The sequence below is a fragment of the Fonticula alba genome, assembly GCF_000388065.1.
Source record: "Fonticula alba strain ATCC 38817 unplaced genomic scaffold supercont2.17, whole genome shotgun sequence".
NCBI classification, from domain to species: domain Eukaryota; order Rotosphaerida; family Fonticulaceae; genus Fonticula; species Fonticula alba.
In genome coordinates this window covers 182,443-197,659 of record NW_009242987.1, presented here as the reverse complement: position 1 = coordinate 197,659, position 15,217 = coordinate 182,443, and the positions used below count along the sequence as shown (strand labels likewise).

The 15,217-nt window shown below is 70.0% G+C and overlaps 4 protein-coding genes across 5 annotated transcripts; 3 read left to right on the top strand and 1 right to left on the bottom strand.

Annotated features, from left to right (window-relative positions):
- Nucleotides 1-1,535: 1,535 nt before the first annotated feature.
- Nucleotides 1,536-3,381, bottom strand: H696_06046 (hypothetical protein). Its single transcript, XM_009499814.1, has 2 exons — nt 2,044-3,381; nt 1,536-1,870 (listed from the first exon to the last, which is right to left on the bottom strand). The coding sequence occupies exons 1-2, from the start codon at nt 3,304-3,306 to the stop codon at nt 1,610-1,612; spliced, it is 1,524 nt and encodes a 507-aa protein (XP_009498089.1). The 5' UTR covers nt 3,307-3,381; the 3' UTR covers nt 1,536-1,609.
- A 512-nt stretch (nt 3,382-3,893) lies between these two features.
- Nucleotides 3,894-8,504, top strand: H696_06045 (hypothetical protein). The gene is made up of 5 exons (XM_009499813.1): nt 3,894-4,182; nt 4,423-5,483; nt 5,635-5,716; nt 5,848-6,142; nt 6,388-8,504. The coding sequence occupies exons 2-5, from the start codon at nt 4,432-4,434 to the stop codon at nt 8,271-8,273; spliced, it is 3,315 nt and encodes a 1,104-aa protein (XP_009498088.1). The 5' UTR covers nt 3,894-4,182; nt 4,423-4,431; the 3' UTR covers nt 8,274-8,504.
- Nucleotides 8,505-10,689: 2,185 nt separating this feature from the next.
- On the top strand, nt 10,690-13,181 carry H696_06044. 2 transcript variants are annotated; one of them, XM_009499811.1, is made up of 4 exons: nt 10,690-10,904; nt 11,055-12,578; nt 12,684-12,760; nt 12,888-13,181. In XM_009499811.1, the coding sequence occupies exons 1-4, from the start codon at nt 10,841-10,843 to the stop codon at nt 13,014-13,016; spliced, it is 1,794 nt and encodes a 597-aa protein (XP_009498086.1). In that variant the 5' UTR covers nt 10,690-10,840; the 3' UTR covers nt 13,017-13,181. The 2 variants fall into 2 exon arrangements, with proteins under 2 accessions (XP_009498086.1, XP_009498087.1); XM_009499812.1 differs by having other exon boundaries at nt 10,841-10,904; nt 12,744-12,760.
- Nucleotides 13,182-13,639: 458 nt separating this feature from the next.
- H696_06043 (hypothetical protein) lies at nt 13,640-14,511 on the top strand. Its single transcript, XM_009499810.1, has 2 exons — nt 13,640-13,983; nt 14,197-14,511. Exons 1-2 carry the CDS (start codon nt 13,652-13,654, stop codon nt 14,441-14,443), a joined length of 579 nt encoding a protein of 192 aa, XP_009498085.1. The 5' UTR covers nt 13,640-13,651; the 3' UTR covers nt 14,444-14,511.
- Nucleotides 14,512-15,217: the final 706 nt, after the last annotated feature.

Here is a 15,217-nt window from a genome sequence, read left to right as displayed (position 1 = left end):
CCCCCCCCCCGCACACACACACAGATTCATTACCCGACTTCTCCCCCGTTTTCCTGGTGGCCGCACCCGTGAGCAGGCCGCCCGCGCAGTACGCATTTTTATGCCCACCCCCGGGGATGGTCAGATCTTCTTCGGGGCCGGCTTCCCCCGGGGTGTACGGGGCCGAGGTGACCATGGTTTTCACGCACCGGACCGGCGCGTGTCGGGCTTGCGCCCAGGTAGATAATGTGTTCCCCCCCCCCTCCCCCTGCCCCTTCTTTTCCATCACTTGCGTCTGTCCTTTTCGCCGCCTCCCCCCCCCCCTCCCCGCTCTGCCCCTGCCCGGATGCTCAAACACACGGTGACCCCTTTGGACACCCTCGAGGGGATCGCTCTGCTCTACAATGTCTCGGTGCGCTGAGGGGGAGCTGGATCGGCCGGTCCTCGCTCCTTTTGCTGTCCCTGAAACCGATTGTGGCTCCCCTGTCCGTCTGACGCGTTTCTGACCATGCCATCATCCCCGCGAGCAGGTCGCCGATCTGAAACGTGTTAACCGGCTTTGGTCGGCCTCGGCCCTCGGGGCCCGCCGCACGATCGACATCCCCGTGGCCGAGGGGGCTGCGCAGCAGACCATGGCCGCCGGCCAGCAGCATCAACAACAACCTCAGCACCAACAGAAACAGCAGCAGCAGCAGCAGCAGCAGCAGCAGCAGCAGCAGCAACATCATGGGCCCTCGTCCAGCACCACCGCTGGCCTGACCACCGCCGCACCCAAGTTTGACTCCACCATCGGCACCTTGTCTGATGTGGATCGCATTCTTCGCGACAGCGAGGCGTTGCTCCATGATTCGGAGCAGCTCAGTCGGTCGATTCTCGCGCGGTAGGGTCCCTGGCGTGCTGCCTCTGCCTGGTCATCACTTGCTTCTTGCCATTCTTTTTTTTTTTTTGACCCCGCCCCCCTCTTGCCCCCTCCGCCCTCCTCTCACCTGGCCGGATCTGTCCGTCCCGCTACTTCCTCCAGCCAGCAGCACGACATCATCGGGCCACCATCGGCCTCCACCTCCGGCCGGAAGTGCGTACATCCATATTGCCGTGCCCCCCTGGTGGGCATTCTGCCCCCCCCCCCCCTGGAGATTGTCTGACTGATGTTCCTGCTCTGCGGTGTGCGCGTGCGCCCTTTTTTTCTTCTTCTGCCGGGACTCTAGCACCCTACCAGACCCCTCGACCGCTGGAACTGGCTCCACCACCATCTACATGGGGCCCTCGCAGCCGGGCTTCTCGCCGACCCTCAGCGGCGCCCGGTCGGGGGTCGCGTCGCCCTTCCGGTCGCAGCGTGGCTCGCAACTTTCGTTCATCGACGACAATCTCATGGGACAGTCCTCCTGGATGGAAAAGAAGAACGAAGACATGTTTGACCTTTAGAAAGTCCCAAACAGCCAATACTACGCCCACACATACCATGTTGTGCGGCCTGTGCAGCCACAGGCCATCTCTATACCGGTGTATTTTGTGTGTGATACATATGTTCCTCGGCCGGGCATGGTGCACGGGAGCATGAGGGGGGGGGGGGGGGGGGGGGGAATCTTGCCAGGGGGTGGGACCGCACCTTGGGGATAGCGCCCGCCATCTATCAGAGGGAGACCAACGTCTCCCAGCCCTGCGGGTGAGCCAGGTTGCTGGGGCTGTCAATCGGGGAAATGGGCGGAGCCGGGGCCTCGGCAGTGGGGGCCTCCTCCTCCTGCCCCTCGACCGGGATGAAGGCGTACGGCTCGAGCCCCGGCGGGAAGATGCCCTTGGCCAGGGGGTTGGACCCGTCGGCCGCAGGGTTGGCCGGCCAGTCGGCCGGGACTTGCACCCGGGCGAAGATATCGGTCGGCTGGCCGTCAGCAGCCTGGCGAGGAGGGGCGAGGCCGGGCAGGGGAGGGGGGGGGGGGGGGAGGTGAGAAGAAAGCAGGCCGGAGGCAACAGGAGCGGCAGTGTGTCAGGACAGGCGAGCACGGGGAGGACCACCCCGAGCGAAGGCACACACTGGCATGGCGAGAAAAGGACCACCCGGCAACATACCACCACACGGAAGACCTGGTGGTTGAGGATGGAAGTGGTACGGAAGACCGACATGCCAACATTGAGGACCGTCCCCCGGGCCAGGGTAGGGTGGCCGCCGCGCGGGGCCGGCTTATCGACCAGCGTCTCGGTGGCCAGGTCGAAGGGGACCAGCGACAGGCCGGCGGCCGGCGGGGCATCCTCGGTGGTGCCGGCGGCGGAGCCGGCAGCCTGGCCCCCACCAAGCGGGCCCTGCCCCTCGAAGAGGGTGTACAGGGCATCCTGCAGGGGAGACTCATAGGCGCCGACGTCGATCCACCGGAGGTCGCCGGCCTCCTCGCCGAGCTCGCCGGCCACCAGGGGGCTGGGCACACCGAGGGACAGCTCCAGCGGGACCAGGCGCTTGGCCACCGCGCCGCGGAAGACCGTGCGCGCGGTTTGCTCCTGGCCCAGGTAGCAGCCCTTGCGCACGTTGATACCGCCAGCCATGTCCAGATTGGCCTCCAGGGGGAAGATGCTGCCCCCGGGGGAGCCGTCCGCGGAAAAGCCCATGGTCGAGAGGTCCGGCAGGCCGAGGCTCTTCTGCAAGGCCAGCCACTTGGGGCGCGAGCTCCAGAAGCTGGCATTCGGCAGGGTGTAGCCTCCGTCCGGGGCGTCGGCCGCCTCGCGCAGGACCAGCGCCCGCGACCCGAGCAACATGTGCCGGCTGTCGCGGCCGCCGTAGCGCAGGTGCGGCGGGGCCAAGTCCGCCAGGCCGCTGGCCCCGGCCACCGAGGCCGCCACCACCACCGACCCCGACAGGTCGTCGATGGTGATGCGCTTGCGGAAGGCCATCTTGCGCAGGTGCGCCGTCAGCGGGCCGACATGGGCCGCGGGCACATCCAGCAGAAGGACATCCCGGTCGTGCGGGGCAGCCCCGGCCGGCGGCAGGTACACAAAGGCATCCGACAAGACCCGGCCGACATTCGACAGGAAGGCCGTGTAGAGCGGCCGCCCGGCGGCGGTCGGGCCCTCCTGCGACCGGTGGGTCCACGGGTGCAGGAGGTCCTGCGCGGTGACTCCCTGCAGGAAGCCCAGCAGATCGGCAGACCGGTCGGCGGACAGGCGCAGCACCGCCCGGTCGCACAGGGCGTTGGCCGCCTCCACATGTGCCGGCATTTGCGTTGGGCAGGCGCCCGGATCGCGAGCCGGCAGCGCCCGCGACGAGGACAGCAGCGTCGGCCGTACCCAGAGAGACATGTAAAGCTTCGGATTGTTTTTCTGGTGGTTGTCGTTTTTATACATGGTTGTTTGGGTTTGTGGGTGTTTTGGGGGGGTATTGTTGGATGTATTGAAGGAAGGGGGGGGGGGGGAGGAAGGGACAGGGCCAGTGACGCTAGGTACCATCACTGGGAGGGGCCACAATTAGACCTCCGCCGAAATATTGTCCCCTCGGCCGCCAGCCGGGGCAGGAGGACGCCCCGCACGTAAGCCCCGCTTTGCGCGGGCCCCTCTCGCCAGAGTGGCGGGCTCGGCCGGGGGCCCAGGCGGGGTGGGGCCCCGGGGCCGGGGGCCGGGCGGACTCTGCATGCGATCGGCCGGGCGCCAGGCCGTGTGGGATCGGTGGCACATGGAGGGATGTGTGCGTTGTCAGCTGGATTCTTCCGGCAGTCGGCTGGCTTCGGGCGGGGGTCCGCCGGTACCTTCAACACTGTGCTCCGGTGCCGGGGCACTAGATTGGGGGCAGACAGTGTGTGTGTGTGTGTGTGGAGACGGAACGGGCGGGCTCTACGCGGCGTTCTTTTCGCGCCCGCCATGAGGCAGAGGGGAGACACACCTGCGGGCCTTCACACGCCGCGGTGAGCAAAGGCGCCCCCCCCCCCCCCCCCCCGCCAGGCGCGCGCACACATTCAAGGCTACCCGCGGGCGCAGAGACGACTGGCTGGGTCGCGGCAACCTGCGCCACTCTCCCCCTCCCTCCGCCATCGCCTTGCTTGGTTTCCATCCTCCTACACTGCCGCATCACCTGTAGCACCCTCGCACGCCCGCGCGCCCCCTACCCTCCGCCCTTGCCCCCCTCCCCTGGCTGCCGAACCAAGCCTCCCCGCACCCCCGGGCCGTGCCGCCGGCGCGCTGGCCGCAGCCACTTGGAGTAGAGGAGAGAGAGAGAACGAGAGAAAGGTACACTCCCGCACGTGTGGCATGGTGTCGCCTGCCCAAGCACATTCACCCTCTCGCCCTCGCAAACACCTCGGCCACTGTCCTGCCGGTTTGCCAGCGCCTGCCACGGGTGCCGCAGGGGAGCCCCCTCTCGGGCGCCATCCGCCAGCTGGCCTCCCCCCCCCCCCCCCCCCGCCCCCTGGGTGCCTCTTCCCGTGCTGACTGCCTGCCCGCTCGCCCCCTTGCTGCCGGCCCTTGCAGCTCTTGAGGATGCAGCATCACTCCTCCGTCCACGGGCATCACCCCCACCATCCGCCGCAAGCTTCGCAGAGGCACGGCGGACCGCCGCCGCTGTCGCACCACCACCACCAACACCAGCACCACCACCCGTCAGGGCCGATGCACCCCGGTGGCGGGCCCGGTGGACCGCCGCCGCCGCCACTGCCACCGCCGCCCTCGCCCCACCCCCACCACCATCACCACCACCACCACCAGCAGCAGCAGCAGCAGCACCACCAGTCGGGACAAATGAACCATCGGCATGGGGGTCCGCCGAATGGCCCGCAGGGCCGGCACTTTGGCGACCACGCGTCCCCCCCCTTTCACCCGCCATCGGCGCATGGGCACCCCTCCCCACCGCGGGATGAGGCCTTTTATCGGCCGCACTCGCATGGGCCCCCGCATGGGCATCCGCACTCGCATGGGCCCCCGCATGGTCACCCGCACCACCAACACCACTTCTCGCACGGAGGCGACCGCCCTCACGGGGGCGACCACCCGCGCGGTGGAGACCACCCTCGCGGGGGGGAGCACCCGCATGGGGGCGACCCTCCGCATGGAGGCGACCATTTGCACCATTCACGCCATCACCCGCCACCTCAGCAACCGCAGCAGCAACAACAGCAGCAGCAGCAGCCGCAGCAGCACCACCATCACTACTCAACCCCTCGCCACCCGCAGCAGCAACAGCACCCGCAGCAGCAGCAGCAGCAGCAGCAGCAGCAACAGCACCACCACCACCATCATCACCATCAGGCGCCACCACACCACGGCCACCATGGCATCGAATTGCCGCCCCCTTCGGACCATCCACGGCCGGACGACCGGTATGCTGACCGGCATGGGCCCCCGTTCGCGGGGGAGCCTGGACCTGGGCCCGTGCATGATGCCGGTCCACCCCCGGTGGAGGCCCTCCCGCCTGGTGCCCCGGAATCGGATGCCTCCTCGACTGTCCTGCAGCAGCAGGCTTTCTTGCAGAATCCGGAAATCGCGCACCTGCAGAATTGCATCTTCATGCGCTACGCCCTTGGGATGCTTCGGCTGTGCGTCGCCGGTCACCCCTGCTGGCCCCCCCCCCCTCTTGTTTCTTTTTTGCCCACTTATGCTCCTTCCGCTCCTCCTCCCGGCTGCCCTCTCCGGCCATGACTGACCGAATTTGCTGGTCCCTCCCGGCGCGTGTACGCGCGCTTGCAGGCCCGCCTCAACCATCCTGACCTCGGCCCGAGTGTACCATGGCTTCTTCGCGCACTTTTCCATCTACCACCACAATCCGGCGGTGCGTATTGCCGGCCACCAGGGCCCGGGGCCACCCCCTCGCCATTCGCCTGCCCCTTGCTCGTCGCTGCCATGTCGCCCCCCCCCCTCCCCCCTCCGAAACTGATCGCCCCATCCTGCCATGCCTCGTAGGATGTGGTTCTCGTGTCGCTGCTGATTGGCAGCAAGATCGAAGACTCCATCCGCAAACTGCCCAAGATCCTGGAGGTCGAATATCAAGCCGTTCGGCGGGACCACATTGCCCAGGAGGAGGCCGCCGGGATGGGGTCCAATGCCAGCCGGCACTCGGGCTTCGTGCTGGACCACCAGCGGGTTCGACAGCTTGTGCGCCTCGAGCGCTTGGTCCTGTCGACCATCGGCTTTGATCTGGGCGCGGCGGATGCCAATCACACGGTTCTTCTTGTCCGGCTGGCCAAACAAAGCGGCAGTACGTTCCCGCATGGATGCTTGCCAAACTCATGGGGGAGGGAGGAGGGGGGGCGAGTGGGGCCCGATGGTCCCCCCATTGCAGCGATCGCTGGGGCGTTGTCGCTGTTGCTGGGGGCTTTTCGGTTGGTTGTTTTTGCTTCTCGCGCAGCCACGCACTCCTCTGCCGCTCCCTTCTTCGGCCCCTGGCCGGGGGAGGGGCAGGTGCGGCTCGCCGAAATGATGCTGACCCGCCTGCTCGCCCAGTGAGTCGCAATCGCACCTTCGTGGCCTTCCAGCTGCTGCTGGACGCGGTGTTCTCGGCGGCCGCCTTCGCGTGCACCCCCTTGACTTTGGTGACCGCGTGTTTGTACTTGGCGACATTGGTTCCGGGCGAGGCGCTCGGAGCCATCCAGCTGCGGCCGGAGGCTGCCGGCGTTCCCCCGAGCTCGGTCGATCGGCCGGATGACCTGTGGCGCCTGCTGCTGACGAATGCCCAGCTGCGCGAGGTGGAGCTGGTGGCGGTGGAGCTCTTCCGCCTGGGGCAGCAGTGCTTGTCCTTGGGACACCAAATGCCCGGGCTCAATTGGCTGAATGCCGTGGTCTTCAAGCCGCAAATCATCTCCTGTGACCGGCCGTTTGTCGGGCTCCAGCCTCCCGCCGGGGGGGAGGACGCCCAGGCTGGAGGCCGGGCGCCGGATCAGTCGCCAACGGCCACCTTGTCCCAACGGGGGCACTCGCACTCGGGCGAGGGCCCGGATGAGGGCGGGTCTCCGGCTTCCTCCGCGTCGTCCGCCCGCCGGGGGGGCTCTCCGTCATCAGCGACCCGGTCCCAGCATGATGCACCCTATGATGGCCCGGGTGGTGGCGGTGGTCGTTATTCCTCCTCCTCCTCCTCCTCCTCCTCCTCTTCCCACTCGTCCATGGACCGGAGTGGGGCCGGTCGGGGGGAGGGACGTCGGCGGCGTTCGCCCAGCCCGGGCCCCGGGGGGGACTTCCGGGGGTCCGGCCTCCGGCCGCTACCACCCGGCGGCCCGATCGAGCCGCATCACCACCATACCCATCGTCGGCATTTGGACGATCGGCCGCTGGATCCCGGCGGCGTGGGTGAGCCTCACCATTCGAGCGGACCACTCGGTGGCCGTGGGGGCGACATGCGCGGCCGCGGCCGGTCCGACCGGCGTAGTCGCAGCCGGTCGACCGACTCGCGCGGGCACTCGCCCCCAGGGGCTCCCTATCACTTGCCAGAGGGCGACCGGCTGCGCGGCCGTGGCCGAGATCGCGACCGCGACCGTGAGCGCGACCGCGACTTCTACCATGATCGCGAGCGCGATCGGTATGACGATCGTGGTCGGCGCGACCGGGTGGACATCGGCGGCCGCGGTGGGTCCTTCTCGGACTCCGACCATGACCGGCTGCGTGGACGTGACCGAGATGGCCGCGACCGGGATCGCGACCGAGACGGCCGTGACCGGGATCGTGACCGAGACGGCCGTGACCGGGATCGTGACCGGGGCCGCGGCCGCGACCGAGACCGTGATCGTGACCGCGACCGCGACCATGGTGGCTACCGGGATCGCGACCGGGATCGCGACCGGGATCGCGACCATGGCCGGAGCCGGAGCCGCGCGCCTGGACCGGATGACCTGCGCGGCCGCCGGCGACGGTCGCCATCGCGCGAGCTGCTCGATCGCGCTCCCCGAGGACCGCGGTCTCCCTCGCCCCCGCCGCTGGCCTGGGACCAGTCGCGCTCGCGGTCGCGGTCACCGCGCCGGCGCCCTGACATTGACAATGACCCGACATCCGAACGTGGGGCCGACGGTCTGGATGATGTGTCGGCCGCGCTGCATATGGTGCCACGCCCGCAGCTGCTCAGCTCTGTCGGCGCGACGTCCGGCGCACGGGGCAAGCTTCCCTCCGGGCTCAGTCGTACTGGTGGCGGCGGCGGCGGCGGCGGCGGCGGCGGCGGCGGTGGTGGCGGCCGGCGAGGCGGTGGCCGGGATGGCCGCTCGCGCGGGGGCCGAGGGCGCTCGCGTTCGCGGTCCCGCTCACCGAGTCCCTCCGGCGGCCGGCGGCCGTATGGCAATGGCCCGTCCCGGGGCCGGCGCTTTGGTCGGTCTCGCTCGCGCAGCCCACTCGGCGGCCACCCCTAGAGGGCCGTCTTCCTTGTGTGTCCCGGCATCTGCGGTGCGCGCCCATGCGCGCCACGCATCATGCTCGTCGTGTGTGGAGGCGTGTCTCCTCTGCTTTCTTCCTCCCTCCTTCCTTCCTCACACTGGCGGCCTTCTCTCTCTCTCTCTCTCCTTATCTCTGCATGTCTCCCTTGCTCTCCCGCTTCTTGCGTGCGAAATACATGTTATTTTATTCACCCACACACACACACATTCATATGTCTCATGTATATAGGTGGCCACCGCCGTCTGTTTCTCCACCAGCGGGCCGGGGAGCCGGGAAAAGGCAACAGACGTGGGCCCTCGAAAGGGGGAGGGGGTACCAGGCCGGGGCGCGGCCAGCGGCCGCGCCGTATGCCTTGGGTTAAGTCGTTAATTCGGCGCGTCACGCATCGCCATGTCACGCGGAGGCCGCCGCGCCCCAATTCCGGCCGCCTCCTGAAACAACAACTGACAACCGACGTAGGGTCCCGCCGAACCTCGCGGGGGAGGGGGGCCGGCGGGCGGGCCGCACGCGCCGCATGCTTGCGGTGCGTGCGCCGGCGGGCGGGCCATCGTCACCAGGGAGGCAGGTGTGGCCCGGGCCCCAGCCAAGGCGAGGGGCCGGGGGCCGGGCCGGCATGGGACACGAGCGGACTGGAACCGGGCAACGAGGGTGTCGGACGGGCAAGCGCCCCGAACGCCTGGGGGGGGGGGGGGGGGGGGGGGGGGGTCGCCCGGAGGATGGGCGTCGCCTGAGACAGGGCAGCCAGGAGGCTGTCAAGGGCCGCCGGAGGGCAGCGGCGCATGTGTGCAAGGGTGTGCGCATGCGCGCGCGCGCGGACGCGTCGGCTGTTCACCGGGGCCGGCGCCAGCCGGCCGCATGGATGGCAGGCGGCCCGGCCCCCGGCGCTCCTGCGTGAGCCCGCATGAAGGCCTAAAGTAAGGGGCCGAATTCCGCCCGGGCCGAGGGCCGCCCGCGGACTCTGCCCCGGCGGGCCCCTGGTGCTGGGGCGAGTGCGTGCACGCGCCGGTCTCCCGGGCCGTTCGCCGTAAGCCATTTGGGTGTGCTTTCGGCGGAAGGCACATCAATTCCGCCGAGCAGCCCGGCCGGAGAGTGCCTCCGCCCCCCTGGGCCCCTCCCCCGGGCCGGGGGGGGGACAAAACCATGGCCACCTGGCGCCCAGGCCAGGACCATTGTTTTGGCCCCGAGGCCCCAACGCATCGCGCCGGCCAAACTCCCGAACTAGCCCACAACCCGCCGGGCCACATCCCAACTCTTGGGTGCCCGGGTCCGGGTCCAGTTGTGGGCTACCATTCTGTCGATCTTCCCGCACCCAGGGGGGGGGGGGGGGGGGGGGGGGGCCCTCGAGTGCCAAGAGGTGGCGGCTGGCCGGCGTGTGGACGGGTCGGTTGCCGCGCAAGGGCCGACGGCTTGCCCGGCGTCTCTCGGCCGCCCCCTCCCCCCGCCCGAGCGGTGGTACAGCCTGCCGGGCAACGCGGTGGACGCGCCGGACTGGCAGGCGTGTTTATTTGTGTGTGTGGCCTGGCCGCAAGAAAGGGGTTCGGCCGGCAAATGGCCGGTCGAGTTGGATGCGGCGCGCGGCTGGCCGGCGCATGCGGGGGCAGAGGGATCGGCCGCGCCGGCGGGCGCTCTGCCGCCCGGCGCGCCCATATGAGTGCTTCTGCCCGTGTGCCGTCTTGCCCCGGGTGAAGGGGGTGGGGGGGGGGGGTGTATGGGCGTTTTTAGGGCCGCGCGCGACGGCCCAAACATGCGGCGTTCTCACACCCGGCGGGTCTCCCTCCGGCGGGCGGCCCGGCGGCCCGGGGCGGGGCGCCTTTCCCACCACGGGCGTCCCGCCGCCGAGGACGTTCCCCCGCCCCGACCCCGGGGGCTCTTGTGGCTGGGAACAAACAAGCCCCCGGTAGCTGTCACCACACACCATCGGCCCTGCGCGCGCGTGCGCGTGCGCGCGCGCGCACCCATGCACCCCCCCCCTCCTCCTCGCCCACGCTTGGGCGGAGAGTCCGCAGGCATGCGCGCCATTTGCCCAGGCGTAACTGGCCCCCTTGCCCGGGGGCCGGGAGGCGGAGGGGGGGATTCCTCCCAGGGGGGCAGGTGGCGCGGGGGAGGGGCGCGGGGCGGAGGCAGGCCACGGCTTGGGCTTTGTGAGCTCCCTCTGTCTCCTGCTCTTTCTCTCTCCCTCTCTCTCTCTCTCTCTCTCTCTCTCTCTCTCTCTCTCTCTCTCTCTCTCTCTCTCTCGGTGGATCCCCCTCACGGCACTTGGGCCGGCGCGATCTGCTTTTCGGGCGCCCACGCCTGGCCGGGGGCGAGATCGCCCCTGGAGGCACTCCCCTCTTTCTCCACCCCCCCCCCTCCTGCTCCGCTGTTTCCCTGATCGCGCCCTCCTATCCCCCCCCCCTCCCCGCCCCTGGCCTCCCGACAAGACACATACACGCGCGCGCTCTGTGCACGTCCCCCTCCCCCCCTTTCCATCCTCGCCCTTCCTCCCTCCCGCTAGCCTTCGCCACCCACCGACCGGTCCAAGCCGGCCAACCCCCGGAACATTATGTCAGGTGCTACGGCCGGTGCAACCAAGCGCGGTGGCCGGGCCGGGGCCTCGGCCCGCGGCGGTACGCCCTGCCGGGATCCTGCCTTTCCTTGTGTCTTTGCTCCTCTCCCCTGGCCTCCTCACCTCCGCCCCCCCCCCCCTCCCTTGCCCCCCGTCGGTCCTCACTACGCGCCCTGCCCATCGCCGGGCCGCATGTGCATCCCCCTGCCAGGCTCCAACACCCAGCGCAAGCAACACTCGGAGATGGAGCGGAAGTATCGCGCCGAGCTGAACGACGCCATCACCTCCCTGCGGAAGTTGCTGACCCCCACCAATGCCGACCCTCCGCAGGGGGTGTTCCCCATCCTGCCGGAGGCCCACAACATTGCCAACATCAACAAGGCCCGGGTGTTGCAGCTGACGGCCAATTACATCCGCCAGGCCAAGACCACGCTCATGCTGACGAATGAGCTCCTGCTGGAGGGCGAGCCGCAGCTGGAAGTCGGCGCCCCGGCCGGGGAGCTGGCTTTGCTGGGCCCCGGCGGCCTGACCGGCGGCCTGGCTGGCGGCCCGGCCGGGGGCGCCGGCCGGCGGCCAGATCTTCCCCCCTGCGGGGGAGCCTCCTTCGGCAGCCACGCCGGGGAGGCCGAGTGCATGTCGGCCCCCGGCCCCGGGGGCATGCCCATGATGGACGACCCGGCCGCGCGCGAGCTCCTCACCCAGAGGATCACCCAAAAGTACACCGACGTGGTGACCCGGACCAACCAGCTGGACCTGCATCTGCGGCTGATGATCAACCACGTCTGTGAGGAGGCCATTTTGCGCGGCCTGGACCCGAAGTCCTGCGAGGAGGATCTCTACGGCATGACCGGCCTGGCCATCTACCCGGAGGCGGTGGCCTCCCTGCTGGAGGAGACTCGCCGACGTGTGACTGCCGAAGTGGCGGCCCAGACCCAAGCTGCCAGCGCCGCGGCGGCCGCCGCCGCCGCCGCCGCCGCCGCCGCCGCCGCGGCGGCCGCTTCCAAGTCCGGCTCCGGGCCGGCCCCCCCACCGGCGTTGCCCGGCGCCGAGAAGGAGTCCACCTCGCGCGTCACGGCCGAGCCGCTGTTGGATTCCGGGGCGACCGGGCTGCCGCCCCCTCGGCCGCATCCCGCCCGGCCGTCCAGCAACCCCACCGACCCCGATGCCGGGGGTGCTGTCCCGGCGGCCGGGGCATCCGTGAAGATGCAAGCCGGCTCGCCGGAGCCGGCCGACCCGGACTCCGGCTCGCCGCCACTGTCGCCCGATGGCGAGCAGCACCAGCAGCATGGGCCCCTCGATTCGGGCCTCGCCGGGGGGATGTACTCCTCGCAGCATGGGCTATACCAGCCGCAGGGCGTGCTGGGCTCTGGGCACCCGGGCTACTACTATGACGTGGTCCCTCCGCCGGGCGCCGGGCCCGGAGACACGCACTATGATCTCCGACATGCCCCGGGTGATCAGCCCCCGGCGGGTGTCTATTACGACACCCAAGCACGGCACCCCCCGGCCGCGCAGTATCACCACCCGTCGCAGCAGGCATCGCAGCAGCAGCAGCAGCAGCAGCAGCAGCAGCAGCAGCCGTACCACCAGCAGTCGTACCACGCCTCGACACAGCATGCGCCCTTTCAGCCATCCTCGCAGTCGCAGCAGCCGGTGCAATACGACCAGCACCACTACCACTCGCACCAGGGTCCGGCGTATCATCACATCGACCCGTCGGCCGGAGACTTTGCCGGTGCGACTTGCCGCCGTCCCTGTGGCATCCTCATGCTGGCCGCCCTTCTAACGCGCACCCTGCCACCCTCCCCGGTCCTTCCCTGGCCATCTGGTCCCCATGCAGGGGGCCCCCCTTCACACGACTTCCTGGCACCGCATGCCGTCTCGTCTGGCGGCCCTGCAGGCCGGCCATCGCCCCAGGTGCGTGGCCCTCTCCGCTGCTTCCTTTCCCTCTGCTCCCTCCCGCTTGCCCTTTCCCACGAACCGCCCCACCACCGTCGGCCACAACTGACCTCGGCTCCGGCCAATGGCGCTGCCACCCGTCCAGGCACCCGGCGTTCGGGCCTCGGTCATGGTCATGCCTGGATCCTCGGGCTCTGGGGCAGCGCCGCAGCAGCCATGGGCCATGCTCACGCAGATTCCCGGCCCGGCCCGGCCGCGGTCCTCCTCCGTCTAGGGCGGCCGCCTCCGCCGGGCGGGCCCCCGCGCCCTGGGCCGCCCCCCTCACTTGCTCGTGTGGATGTCTGTGCTGGCGTCCGCCCGCGCTCCCTCTCCCCTCACCCCCCTCTCTCTCTCTGTAGGCTGCGCGTAAGCGCGCCGGCAATACACCCAGTTTTGTCCCGCCTGTTCTCCCTTCACCATCCGGCGGCTGGGAGGGAGCCGGACCGATCGGGCGCAGTGCCGAGGCGGCGCCAAACGTTGGCACTTGGCCAAATACATGCCCAGTCTGCGGTGAGACCGAGGCGGAACGTGTTGCCCCCGGCCGGCGGGCGCGGCGGCTCGAGGGCGAAGGTGGGCCGGGGCGGGGGCGGGGCCGGCCGTGGGGCCGACACAGTTGTCAGACTCATGCCTCTCTCTCTCTCTCTCTCTCTCTCTCTCTCTCTCGCGCGCGCGCGCAGATCTCGATGGCAGGTGCAACGCGACCGGGAGATCCGCCAGGGGCGTGGGGACATTTTCCCTGTTTTCGGCGGCCCTGGCGCCCGCTCGCGCGGAGTCCCCTCCCCTCTTGCATCCCACCTTGGCAACCCTTCCCCCTTCCTCCCGCTGGCTGTCCCCCCCCCCTCCCTCCCCCCTCCCCCCGACTGTGTTGCCATGTTCACTCGCCTTGCCCTGCGCACCGTGGCCCGGACTGTGACCCACGCCCGGGCCGCTCCGGCCGCCCTTGCCGCAGCGTCGCCCAATCTGGCGGCGCGCTTCCGCCTGTACTCCACGTCCGGCTCCTCGCCCTCGGCCCCGGCCGGCGACAACCCGTATGCCAATCCCGCGATCGGGGTGGATTTCGACGCGTCGGCCATGATGCGCGTCACCAACCCCACCTCCGGCAATGCCGAGGACGAATACATCCCCCCCTTCCAGCTGCGCCCGGCCCCGCGGCCGAACGAGCCGATCGACAACAAGCGCAAGCGTCTTCTCTGGGAGAGCCGGTGCGTGGAAGAGTCTCCCCCCTCCCTCGGCGAGGGGGGGGGGGGTGGCGAGTGTGCCCCTGCCCCCTTGCCTGCCCTCCCTCTTGTGCCCCTTTTGGCCGGTGGTGCCGCGGCCGTCCGAATGCTAACTGGTTTTCCCTGTCCTCCGCCGGTCGCCGGTGCGCGGCTTCCCTCGGCCCCTGCCCGGACGGCGGGCATTGGTGCCGCCTGCAGCAAGCGCGGCATCCTCGAGAACGACCTCATCCTGGGCACCTTTGCCAAGCGCCACCTCGATGAGCTGGACGACACGGAGCTCGAGCAGTATGACCGCCTGCTGGACGAGAACGACTGGGACATCTACTACTGGGCCACCGAGCGCCGGCCTGTGCCCCCGGAGTTCGCAGACACCCGGGTCCTGGCTCTCATCCGGCACATTGCCCGGAACCCGGAGGGCGAGGTCCGTGCCATGCCGGAGCTGTGAGTGCCGAGCGCAAGAGGCCCCTGGTCCCTGTCTCCCTTTTCTCCCTTCCTCTCTCTCTCTCTCTCCCTGTCTTTCTGTATGGAAGACAATAGACCCCCCCGTCCCCCGGACCAGACGCACAAGGCCCAGGCGGCCCGGAGAGAGGATGAGACCAGGACGGTGGTGGGCGCGAAAATATCCCGAGCCGCCGCTCCGGCGGGGCGCCGGCAGGCGGACGCAGGGGCTGGTGCGATCAGAACACGCGGGGGCTCCGGATCAGGCGCCGGCCCACATGATATGACCAACTGCCAGCGCTTGCGCCGGCCGTCCGTCGCGCCAGCCGCCCGCCCCGGGCGCCGAGCTGTCCAACGTCCTCCCGGCCGGCCGGCCGGCCGGCCTGGGGCGGGGGAGCGGGCGTGCATGCGCGCGCGCACGCGCGCGAGCAAACGTCTTGGGCCCACTCTCCCTGGGGGCCTTCCAGAAGCCAGGCTCCCACAAGGGCGGCGGAGGACGGCCGTCACCGGCGGCGGTGAGAGAGGCAAGCCCCGGGGGCCGGACCTTCCAGAAGCGGGGTCCGATGAGGGGGAGGGAGGGGGAAGGGAGGACCGGGGCCGTTGGGTGTGGGCGCGTATTTGCCGCGCCGATTACACCGGGGGACGCGCGTCTCTCCCCCACCCCCGGAGCGAGGGGGTGCCCGCGCAAGAAGAGGACGCTAGCGTTTAGGGAGGGCACTGGCTGTCAGCACGGCCGCCGCGGCCCGTTCAAGCACCGGCGGCGGCGGGGGGGGGCGGGGGG

Excerpts from the sequence above, each read along its gene's own strand:
- H696_06046 (XM_009499814.1), bottom strand. The coding sequence starts at position 3,306 with ATGTATAAAAACGACAACCACCAGAAAAACAATCCGAAGCTTTACATG. Across the intron at positions 1,871-2,043 it reads ACCAGGTCTTCCGTGTGGTG|GCTGCTGACGGCCAGCCGAC; the intron begins GTATGTTGCCGG and ends CCTCCTCGCCAG.
- H696_06045 (XM_009499813.1), top strand. The coding sequence starts at position 4,432 with ATGCAGCATCACTCCTCCGTCCACGGGCATCACCCCCACCATCCGCCG. Across the intron at positions 5,484-5,634 it reads GCCCTTGGGATGCTTCGGCT|GCCCGCCTCAACCATCCTGA; the intron begins GTGCGTCGCCGG and ends GCGCGCTTGCAG. Across the intron at positions 5,717-5,847 it reads TCTACCACCACAATCCGGCG|GATGTGGTTCTCGTGTCGCT; the intron begins GTGCGTATTGCC and ends CATGCCTCGTAG.
- H696_06044 (XM_009499811.1), top strand. The coding sequence starts at position 10,841 with ATGTCAGGTGCTACGGCCGGTGCAACCAAGCGCGGTGGCCGGGCCGGG. Across the intron at positions 10,905-11,054 it reads CGGGGCCTCGGCCCGCGGCG|GCTCCAACACCCAGCGCAAG; the intron begins GTACGCCCTGCC and ends TCCCCCTGCCAG. Across the intron at positions 12,579-12,683 it reads GTCGGCCGGAGACTTTGCCG|GGGGCCCCCCTTCACACGAC; the intron begins GTGCGACTTGCC and ends GTCCCCATGCAG.
- H696_06043 (XM_009499810.1), top strand. The coding sequence starts at position 13,652 with ATGTTCACTCGCCTTGCCCTGCGCACCGTGGCCCGGACTGTGACCCAC. Across the intron at positions 13,984-14,196 it reads CGTCTTCTCTGGGAGAGCCG|CAAGCGCGGCATCCTCGAGA; the intron begins GTGCGTGGAAGA and ends TGCCGCCTGCAG.